This window comes from Clupea harengus, unplaced genomic scaffold (assembly GCF_900700415.2).
Source record: "Clupea harengus unplaced genomic scaffold, Ch_v2.0.2, whole genome shotgun sequence".
Taxonomy (NCBI): domain Eukaryota; kingdom Metazoa; phylum Chordata; class Actinopteri; order Clupeiformes; family Clupeidae; genus Clupea; species Clupea harengus.
The window spans coordinates 14099-24984 of NW_024880401.1; the positions used below are offsets into that span (position 1 = coordinate 14099).

The 10886-nt window shown below is 42.9% G+C and overlaps 2 protein-coding genes across 3 annotated transcripts; one reads left to right on the forward strand and one right to left on the reverse strand.

Annotated features, from left to right (window-relative positions):
• Window positions 1-387: 387 nt before the first annotated feature.
• Window positions 388-3842, forward strand: LOC122132054 (ras-related protein Rab-11B). Its single transcript, XM_042706815.1, has 5 exons — window positions 388-609; window positions 1756-1951; window positions 2325-2518; window positions 3284-3364; window positions 3642-3842. Exons 1-5 carry the CDS (start codon window positions 570-572, stop codon window positions 3785-3787), a joined length of 657 nt encoding a protein of 218 aa, XP_042562749.1. The 5' UTR covers window positions 388-569; the 3' UTR covers window positions 3788-3842.
• Window positions 3843-4191: 349 nt separating this feature from the next.
• On the reverse strand, window positions 4192-10880 carry LOC122132053 (myosin-7B-like). 2 transcript variants are annotated; one of them, XM_042706814.1, is made up of 10 exons: window positions 8923-10880; window positions 8726-8810; window positions 8335-8435; window positions 8029-8214; window positions 6798-7629; window positions 6563-6671; window positions 5922-6270; window positions 4902-5044; window positions 4412-4500; window positions 4192-4318 (listed from the first exon to the last, which is right to left on the reverse strand). In XM_042706814.1, exons 1-10 carry the CDS (start codon window positions 8968-8970, stop codon window positions 4275-4277), a joined length of 1986 nt encoding a protein of 661 aa, XP_042562748.1. In that variant the 5' UTR covers window positions 8971-10880; the 3' UTR covers window positions 4192-4274. The 2 variants fall into 2 exon arrangements, with proteins under 2 accessions (XP_042562748.1, XP_042562747.1); XM_042706813.1 differs by having other exon boundaries at window positions 4192-4500.
• Window positions 10881-10886: the final 6 nt, after the last annotated feature.

Below are 10886 nucleotides of genomic sequence, written 5' to 3' on the forward strand. Positions count from 1 at the left end.
GCGCTCCAAATTGACAATTGTCAAAATGACAATAAAAGGCATATTTTGGGCATATCCTCAACTTGAGTAGCCATTTCACAAGATGGGTATATTTCTATTTGAGTAATTATTATTATTATAAAGGAACAATACTTTTACTTTTGCTTACTCGACCCACCTCTGCCAATAGTAGTCTAGGGAACACCAATTTATCTGGCATTCTGTGGCAATCTTTACAAACAACATCATGCTGACAAATGGCAATGACTTAATGATGCATACATTGGGACCTTTGGGGGAAAGGGCCGCTGTCGTTTGGTGCCTTCTTTTTCGATTCTGGCACAGATTTTACAAGACGTGAATAATAGCGCCATCCTGTGTATGGAATGGAAACATTTTAATGGACTCCGCCCCTTCTGCAGAGTTAAGGATCTCTTTTCCTGCGGTTAGCAACATATGACACACTGCATTGGCGCATTGACTTGCTCGATAAGTTTTTATCCTTTTTACTTTGAATAAACATCTCGACATAAAAGTAATTAATCTGAGGCGGTCCACTCGGACTACTGCTCGGTGCGTTTCTTTCTACAATGGGCAACAGAGACGATGAGTACGATTTCTTGTTCAAAGGTAGGGTAATTGTGATGACTGCACCCCCTTCAGTGTTGGATACCGTTAGATGAATCGCTTGTTTGTATTTTAGCGATAGTGCAGTAGTGGTCTATGTGTCAAACCATGGAAATGCGTTCACAAAATGCAATGTAAACAGGATGTAACGTAGGCTATGTGTCGGAATCCTTGGTGAGATCATTACAGCTATGGCCACAAAAGCTGTCATTGCAAAGCAACGCCCGCAGCTGCATCAGCAGGGTTCCTGTCTTTGATCAATTCATAAACATCTGGAATTAGTTTTCAGATTGTGCATTTCATAGTTTAGCCTACTTCATGCGTTGGTTTTTGTATTTCAGTTACATCGCCCTTGAGGCTATTGTTTTAAAGTGTTCGATGTACCAGTGGTCAACTGTGAACATCTTTGTTTTTGTTTTGAAATTCAAGGTGTTCTATTTAGGCTAATTGTTGTCTAGGCATGGATGATGCGCTCTTACATCAGGACGATTGACAGCTAGCCGAAGTTGGTGAATCAGTAGGCTACGTGAATAGCGTACCAATTGGCAAACGAAATGTATTGCTATGGCCAGGTGGTTTGAAGCATGTCAGTGGGTGTTTGCAATATATAACCTACAGACCATGGGTTGGGCCGAAAAGAAACACTGATGCGATAGCTTTTCCTGGCCCTCACAAACATTGCAATGTTGCTCGCATAGGCTAAAGCATAGCTCGCATGGAATACAGGCCTAGGTGTACAATTTAAACAGGAAAGAGAGACGACCAAAAAAGTGCTGTGTAGATAGAGATTTGATGAGCTCAACTGTGTTATCAGCTTCCTGCAGTGTGAAGCCAGGGGGACAAAGTTCGGCAGTTTCCTCCGGTCAGGAATAACAATAGCTCAACAACTCTCCATGTCAGCCGGCTCGTGGTGTAACAGTTGCAACCTTTGTAGACTATAATTGAAAACACTTATTTCACCTAACATTAAGAAAGCCAAGTGATGATGGTCAGTGTAGACACGACTTTCTTTGACCTCTCCCGCCGTAGAAATTATAGCTAGCAGCAGTGCTGTAAGCTATAACATCAACACAAACGGATTGTTTTTAAATTACCCAGTCTACACCTGTAGCGCTGTTATTTTTGGGCTTGTGTGCTGTCCTCTTACAGTGGTACTGATTGGAGATTCTGGCGTTGGAAAGAGTAACTTGCTTTCGCGTTTTACGCGGAACGAGTTCAACCTGGAGAGCAAGAGCACAATAGGCGTGGAGTTCGCCACCCGCAGCATCCAAGTCGATGGGAAGACGATAAAGGCGCAGATATGGGACACCGCCGGGCAGGAGCGGTACAGAGCCATTACTTCGGCGTGAGTGTGTTACATTGGGGTCATTTGAATGTAGGCATCCAGATTCATAAATAATCTGTCTGTCCCGAGCTTTATACGTGGGCCATTTCTGAGATCTTTCCTCAGTATGTAGGTTTGTTTGGGAGGAGGCAATTTTAGAGTAGAAGAAGTAGTTTCAGAGTTCACTCTTAATGCACTAATCCACCAAACTCTTTTCCAGGCATGCATCAAAATTTGACAATTTATTGGCCTTCCCCAGACCATTTATTGGCCCTCCCTGATTTCATACTACACCCCTCCAAGAACAATAGATTTGTCATGTATGTTCCTATGCAGTCAAGGAAGTTTCCTATAATAGTTTCCTTTGTCTTCCACCCTCTTTTCTCTCCGTCAGCTACTATAGGGGAGCAGTGGGTGCCCTCTTAGTTTATGACATTGCCAAACATTTGACCTATGAGAATGTGGAACGTTGGTTGAAGGAGTTGAGAGACCACGCTGACAACAACATCGTCATAATGCTTGTGGGCAACAAGAGTGACCTGCGGCACCTCAGAGCTGTGCCCACTGACGAGGCCCGTGCCTTCGCAGGTATGCCATATGTTACAGAGAGAGAAAAAGAACTAATTGTAGGTAAAAGTATAATTACAAGCTCCAATATGCAGCCATTTCATTGTCATGTACCCGGCCGACCTCAAGCAGATAGACTCCCCCTTATGTGCCACGATTCTGCTTAAGGTTTCTTCCTGGTTAACAAGGAGTTTTTCTTGCCCCTGTTGTCATTGTGCTTGTTCTAAGGGGGGTTCAGGCACTGGGCTCTGTAAAGTGCCTTGAGGTTATTTTATTACTTTGGCACTATATAAATTAAATTGAATTGAATTAAATTGATGTCATGCCATTGTCAGAGTCAGAGAATAGATTGCAGTTGTTCTACTTTCAATGCACAAATAGCCCACGGTCTACTGTCTGTCGTGATCTACTGTCTGTCGTGATCTACTGTCTGTCATGATCTAGTGTCTGTCGTGATCTACTGTCTGTCGTGATCTTCTGTCTGTCGTGATCTACTGTCTGTCGTGATCTAGTGTCTGGCATGATTGCTCATGCTTTGATCATGTTGGGCCATCAGAGTTCCCAAAAAGTTCTTCCAGGGCCCATGAGAAGCAAAACTTAAAATATGTTATAAACCACCTCCCCTGTGCTGCCATAATCATGCTTTAGTTGCTAAAGCATAGACAGTTAGATATTAGGACCTTAAGGGATGGGTGAACAAGGATAACAATAATCTATATATACAAGTAATCATTTTTTTAATAAGAGATACATTTAGTGAACTTACTTCTGCCCCATTTTTTTCAGAGAAAAACAATCTTTCATTTATTGAAACCTCAGCCTTGGACTCAACAAATGTGGAGGAAGCTTTCAAAAACATCCTGACAGGTTGGGATTTCAGATATTGTAATAATTTGTTATGAGGTTGTTCATAGCATGAAGTATAGTAAGTGAAATAATAAGTTTGTAAATTGTGTTTATTTTTGGTGTCATCTAAAAGACCAGAGGACTGGTATTCATATTATGCCTTAAATCATGAAGTAGTCATAAACAATTAACAAAATTATTTTATATTCAATAAGAGGCTCCAGAAAAACCCTATAAAGGCAGAGGCACATTGGAGATGCTCCCCGCTTTTCTAATTGTGTTCGTCTTGCCTTTGTAGAGATCTACCGTATTGTATCACAGAAGCAGATTGCAGACCGATCAGCCCATGACGAGTCGCCGGGCAACAACGTGGTGGACATCAGCGTCCCACCCACCACAGACGGACAGAGGGGGAACAAACTGCAGTGCTGCCAGAACCTGTAGCGGTGATCATCAGCTCTCGCACTCATCTCTCCTTCTCTCTGGGTCTCTGTTTCTATCTTCCTTTTAATTGTTGTGTCGCTAATGTAACCTCTCCCCCTACATATTTTTGTGTATTATAAATATTTTCTTTTGATAGCTTGTCAAATTACACATACTACTGCCATAATAAAATTTTACAGTATCTACATTGTTCTGTTTCAGCCCATTACTATGTAATTACAGTATGATCTCAGAGCCCACAGTAAAGTCCTGAGAAAAGTGTGACAGGTCTGATGACTTCCACTAGATGGTGGTATCTGGTAGATACTTAGCAGAATTGCTCTAATACTGGTAAAGAAGAACACATAGTGGTGTCTAGAAATAAGCCAATAACTACAAAAATAAAGTGACAAAAAGCCAGTGGATCATGACAGAATTTTTTTTTAATGAATTAAATGCGCTGAGTTTCTAAATGTAATAGGCAGCATTGCTTTTCATAATGTGTAGTCTATGGCAATCGAAGAAACTCCTTTAGATTCTTCTGAAAATGAACTGTGAAGACAATACATACATAGGTTGAAAACCAATATACAATGAAATGATTCTGACAAGAGGCATTGCTAATGGTCAGATGTGCACACCTACCTGTCTGCAGGTTTCTAAGCCTCCTCTGGACAGCTGCTAAAGACTCGTTGTTTGTCCCGGCAGGGCAGCAGTCTTCCACAGCAGCTGGTCTGGAAGTCATGTGAAGTAAACCACATCAAATAAGCATTCTTCCCCCATTGCATGTAAAGAGTTGACTAATAACCCACAGACCACCCAGGACATGGTCTGATTTAGATTTCAAAGCTGCAAAAGTGGTGACGAATCCACGCACGCAAACTCAGAGGAAGGGAAGGGGCGGGATGGGCTAGGCTCAATACCGTCTTCTCATACATTATCCAACAGATTTCATGGAGATAGAGACCTGCTGTGGTTACTGTTCTGCCTTTATTTCAAGCAGAGGTTTTTGAAACACTCCTGTCCCCGGCCCTATTTGTATGACAGTGTGATCCATTTTAAAGAATGACTGCCGTGCCACACACACACACTGACACACCCATATGCACAAACGCAAACCTTGAGGGCCACATACCTTTGTAAGTCCATCCCCGCAGAGTGCGGGCGAGACGAAGGGGCAGTGCTGGGAGGAGAGGACAGAGCACATGGCCCGTCATTAGCATCTCTCTGTGCTCCTTTCAGTGCGAGATCCATCTTCACATACTCAAGGCTGTTCACCTGCCACAGCAACGCACAAAGAGTGGGACACTGGTGACTGTGATGGATCAAAACATTAAGACATTGAAAAGGACAACTTCAGGACACCTTGACAAGTGATAATGAGCTGATTCTCTATTTTCAGCACACCCACTGTCTCTGTGACATGATATGCAAGTGAGACTTTGTGCATCCAGACCAGGAAATGTGCATCGCTGTGATAAGAGCAGATTCTCCCCTCCCTGCTGTCTCATGAGCATCCATCCTTAGTGATTAATTAAAGAGGTGTTGACCACACACAGACAGTCTGATGATGCCCAGGCTCGGGCTGAGGCACAGCAGCACAGCCAGCAGGCCACGGGCGAGAGCACCAGCTCACACAGAGACTTATGGCAGGGGGGTTTATTACACTGATACATGTACATCGCAATATCAATCTACTGGTTAACGAGTGTGTGGACGGGGTGTTTTTTCTTAGTCATTACACACACAAGCCATTCCAGTGTTTTCATCATGTTGCTCACCAAAGCATTTTTACTACAAATTATGCCCAGATGATGTTTAACATCTTTCAACTATCACAATTAAATTGATACTGGAACACCTAGTGGGAAAATGAATGGAAATGAGATGGGGTGAGGAAAATGGAGGCTGATTCAGTAAAGCACAACACTTCTGCTTACACCATCTACCCTACACAGACACTCTGGTTACTCCACCTACCCTACACAGACACTCTCTGGTTAGTCTTGGTTTCACTCTGACAAATCCAGCCTGGTCTAAAATGTACCCTTTACTACAACTAGCATTGAAATTAAAATATTAAAGAACAAGGGGTCTTAAGGAAGCAGGTTATGGCCACCCCAGAGTGAAGGAGGCCTCAGCTCCTCTGTCTTACCAGTCCCTCCGCCTCTCTCTGCCAGTCCTCAGCCCCCTTCAGCACCTCCTCCCACTTCCCTCTCCCCTGCCTGTCCTCATGGTGCACATGCTCCTCCTTCTTCGTGGCAGAGTCCAGCTGGGTTTTCACCTCCTGCAGGTCCTGCCGCAGCTCCTGAGGCTGGAGTGGACTGCTCTGGGCCCTCAAGGGGGCATTATGCAGGGTCTGTGTCTCAGGACGCACTGAAGCCAGGCTGCAGTACTGAATGTTGGCTTCCAGGAGGCGCTGGACTGTAGTCACATCATGGTGCCTCTTTCTCAAGCAGTCCAAGGCTAGATCACAGCCCTCCTTCTGCTGACGCAGGGCTTTTCTGTGGGTACATCAGGACAGAGGACTGCTAAATCAACGCTGAGAGTCTCTGGTCTCTTCATTACATAAAGATTCATGAAAGAACTGACTTCAGTAATGGGAAAGGTTCACATGGTAACAAGGCAAAATGATGACTCACAGTAGAATTGTATTGCTGTCATTGTAAAATGTTGAGGCATTGTGCTGTCCAATTATATAAGAATGTTTTCTTTTATGTCTCTATGAGGACTAAGGGGGAGTTGTTCAGAATGCCTCACAAACAATACAGCTTTTTAAAACCTTGAATATTTTACCTCAGATCCTTAACAGTATCTTGGAGTTCCTTCTCATACTTTGCTGATCCCTCCAACTTTTTGTTTGCCCTGCAGAGTTCCTCCACTAGTTGATTTTTCAGGCCAATAACTAGAAAACAGATGAAAAAGGCGCGTTAGTTGTTTACCCAGTTCTTGGTGAATCCTCTAAATGTAAAACCTCTGTAAAGAAAATCTGGTCAATTTCCTGTCATATCTAAAGGACAGCATTACTCACTCTGTCCCCGCAGCGTGTGTTCCACTTTAACCTTGTCCTCTTTGGCCCTATCTGCGTCTTCCTGGAGCTTTTCTATTTCTCTCTGGTGCTGTGTCTGTTCTGTGGCCACTGCCTCCCGCAGGGCTCTCTCTCTCTCCGCTGCCTCTTTCAGACATCTCAGAGCTTCCTGCTGCTGACTCTCCAGGTTCTCCTTGCTGGTCCTGAAGGCCCGCATGAGCTTCTTCACCTTCTGCTCGTGCACGGCCTCCAGCTCCTTCTCGCGCAGCTGCTTCTGGGAATCAGTGCTCTTGGCCTGGCCCTCCCACAGCTCTGCGGCCTCCTGCAGTGTCTGGGCCTTCTCCTCGGAGAGAAGTAGCCGCTGCTGCAGGGACTGACACAGATCCTCCGAGACCCGCAGGTTCTTCTGCAGCAACTGCACGCTCTCCTCTGAGACCTGGAGCTGCTGTTGGATGGTCTGCAAGCGGCCCTCATAGCCACTGAGCTCCTGGTTCAGCACCCGGAGGCAGTCCTCGGACACGCACTGGTCCTGCTGCAGACTCTGCTTCTCCTCCTTGGAGGTGTGCAGGCTGCTGCGTAGCGTCTCCACGTTCTCCTCGGATGTTCTGAAGAGCTGTTGCAGATACTGCACCTGGGTCTCAGAGGACTGGAGGCCCTGCTGCAGCCGGGCGATGAGGGCCTTGTAGTGCTCCTCCGTGGCGTGCAGCGACTCTTGTAGACCCTGGGTGGTGACCTGGTGGCGTTGCTGAAGGTCTCTCAGCTCCATCCTCAGGGCCTCCAGATCAGAGAGCAGGCATGCGCGGTCAGAGGAGATCAGGTAGTTCTGCAGGTCATCCTAAACACGAATGCAACATGAGCTGAGTTTAGTTAGGTTCATTGAGTTTAGTCACTCCATATGTTTTGCAAATCATGGTGAAAGGTATCTATATATACAGAATTAAATGTGACAGACAAATCAAACTGAATTCTTGTGTGTATGTCTGACGTATATAGAGAACGGTAATTTTTATGATAACCAGAAAATCTAACCCTATTATTAATTCTTATTGATTCTATTCATTATTTGAAAAGAAAAGTAAAGCAACTATGATTTAACAAGAATACATTGGTATACTTGAAGATATTAATATTTATGATATGGCATGCATTGTGGACCCTCAAAACCCATAGTTGTGCTACATCTACTTGGCCCCTTTTCATGGTATAACACTGTATCTGTCAAGAAGAACCTCACCATGTTTTTCTCAAAGCCAATCTTGGAAAGCATATCCTTCAGCAAGGGCACACAGAGTTGTGTCTGCTTGTCCAAAGGGTCTTTGTCATCTGGGGAGAGGGACCCCGTGAACTCCAGAGCTAGCTGAAGCTGCTCAGACAAGTGGTGAACCTTGGACATCCCGCAGACAAATTTGTCTAGCAGAGGCTGTCACACAGAAAACAGTAGATTCTCAGATTTTAGTTTTAGAAATGTTGGTTCTTCATATGACAGTGTGGTTCATACAAGTTTAACGTTCACATTTCTATAGCTGATGTGATGTAGTACCTTCAGTTTGGAAGATAAAAATGCATGGAGTTCCTCCTTGTGCGAAATATCACATTCGTTTATCTCTTTGTGTAGTTCTGCCATCAAAACACTGTAGGTTTCTGTGAAACAACAACACTTTTACACAAACAAATAGAGCACAGAGTACATTTATATCTGTTTCCACATCAGATAGGCTGTGGACTGGGCATCCACACACTCAGGGTGTGATGTGTTTAAAATGTCCTTGGAGAACAGCTACTGAATCAAGAGGTTGACAGGTAATGTGTTTGATTTGTAAAGAATGAAACAGGTGTTACACAGAACACAGAAATGTAGATAAACCATGAATAACATGAAAGTATATCATTAGGTCATTGAGTCCAATTTAACAATTCATTTACGCTCTTACCGCTGACGGTTTCTGACGAGTCGCTGACAGACTCGGATTCCGGTGTGCACCTGTCACTGCCATGGTTCTCATAGGCTCCCTCAACCTCAGACATCAAAATCCCATTTATTCATTTGTAAGGATAATTTATGTTTGCACGCTATAAAGTGTTAGAACATAGCTTGATAATATGCAGTAATGAAACATGACAACAATACCTTAAAAGGCGTCTCCGCCCTGGGAGCGGTAAAATCACCCGTGTCCATCTGATAAACGGTGTATCGCGCGAGTGAGGGAGAGCGCAACTAGTGGCAAGTGGTTAATTTTTTCACAGGTGCTCGCTGGGCGTCGGACAATACTGTTGCCAAGGAAACCGTGAAACGTCACAATCTCGAAAGAACTTGACGTAATAAAGAAAAACACGAGTGGACTGAAAACGTAGCGCTACTAGAAAATGCCTAGAGACAATGGGCTACATAGGCTATAAAACAGAACGTTTACGTAATCTGTTGGTATTAAAGAGGGGGATGATTTTGATTGACAGGTATGTTTTATTTATTTTCCATTACACAATATCGGCTAATTCCCGTACACACATGGATTTGGCCACCATTTCTTAGATGGACAGTGGAGGTCAAATAACATTTTTCAGTGACTGATACTGTGATCAAATACATGCAGTTCATTCATGACACAACATTCACACCCATCAAGACAGACGACCCTGCTCCCGATACACACACTTACACCAGAGAACTTACTGAGTTTATACATATACAGTACACTATTGTCCAGTAGCGCTGATAACATTTACAGTGGGACTACCTGACAAACTACATGTACAAAAGGACTGAGTAGACGTCAACCTTTTTGTTTGCAGCCAAAGAACAGACAGAAAAAAACCTTTTTTACATTACTGTAATGAAAACATATAATTTATATTCATATTAATACAGATAACCAGGTCAACTGTCACATGGTGTGAGCATGAGAAATTTAACAACCACGATGGCAACTCTATCCATTGATTCATCTTTTTCCCTCCCTATAAGGCAACGGAAAAAATATGTCGACACACTGACAACACATAATTGCTACACTTGGTCTGATGCCATTGACAGTAACTGATTACAATTGGTCTTATGGACAGTCTGTTAAAACAGCAAGCATTCTGTCCCTGAAATAGAAAAAATAATAAAACAATCTATACAAAGCTGAGACAAATGAATATAAATAATTCCAAATGTCACATTGGTAATGTTTTGTCAGCTGTGACAAAAGCATACTCAGGAAGTAAGTACAGTGGTACAGATTTTGCACTGACCTTCAGAAGAAACACTTCACTGAGGATACACAGGATGCATTCACTCACCCATGATGTCTTACATGATAGGGATTCAACACATTTGTTTAATACATTTGACCAATCTCTCTCACACACACATGTTTTGTATAGATAACAGAATCAAGACGCTAACATAACTAAAATAGCGTGGCTCTGTCCTTTATGTTCAACTGATTGGACAGTACGAACGTGACTGTTCACCTCAATCAGTGTTAACTTTATAAACAAAGAAATTTGATATTGTGAAACACAATAAAGAGTAAAAAAAAAAATATACAAAAAATGCAGTCATCTGAAACTCTTCTGATCATAAATGTGGTTTGGACAACCTAATACAATTGTGACTATGTATAATGATATGGGACAATGTACCAGCAGCAAAATTAAATGAACCGTATCAGCCGTGAACCGTACAGCTTGACAACTATGCTAAGAAAATATTACCATGAGAATGGTAATCTTATTTTTAACACAGTTCAAAGTAAAACAGCATCACTTGTTTAGTCTTGATACTGGGGTGTTCCCTTTTCTGCTCATGAAACATTGGGGCTATGAAAAGATACTGTCTACATACCAGAATTACCATCCCAGAGATCAGGCAGCCAAACAGTCTCCTGTACTAATAGCTTCTTATAGTCTCTCTTACTATCATAGATCTGTGTCTTTAATTTGAACACCACCAGCTTGACAAAATGATACTACAATGTTTCTAATATTTAACAAACAAAAAAACAACAATGCTGATGCTGTCTGATGTGTCACAAGTGGCTTTAAAAGCACCCTCTCACACAAAGCTAAATCAAATGAATAACAGTAATGAAACAGCATGGACACAGA

What these genes read in the sequence shown, in the direction of transcription:
- LOC122132054 (XM_042706815.1), top strand. Translation starts at nt 570, where the DNA reads ATGGGCAACAGAGACGATGAGTACGATTTCTTGTTCAAAG. An exon ending in TACAGAGCCATTACTTCGGC is followed by an intron (nt 1,952 to 2,324) that starts GTGAGTGTGTTA and finishes TCTCTCCGTCAG; the next exon opens with CTACTATAGGGGAGCAGTGG. An exon ending in CGAGGCCCGTGCCTTCGCAG is followed by an intron (nt 2,519 to 3,283) that starts GTATGCCATATG and finishes CATTTTTTTCAG; the next exon opens with AGAAAAACAATCTTTCATTT.
- LOC122132053 (XM_042706813.1), bottom strand. Translation starts at nt 8,970, where the DNA reads ATGGACACGGGTGATTTTACCGCTCCCAGGGCGGAGACGCCTTTTAAG. An exon ending in TTTTATCTTCCAAACTGAAG is followed by an intron (nt 8,215 to 8,334) that starts GTACTACATCAC and finishes TCTGTGTGACAG; the next exon opens with CCTCTGCTAGACAAATTTGT. An exon ending in AGAGAGAGGCGGAGGGACTG is followed by an intron (nt 5,045 to 5,921) that starts GTAAGACAGAGG and finishes TTGCTGTGGCAG; the next exon opens with GTGAACAGCCTTGAGTATGT.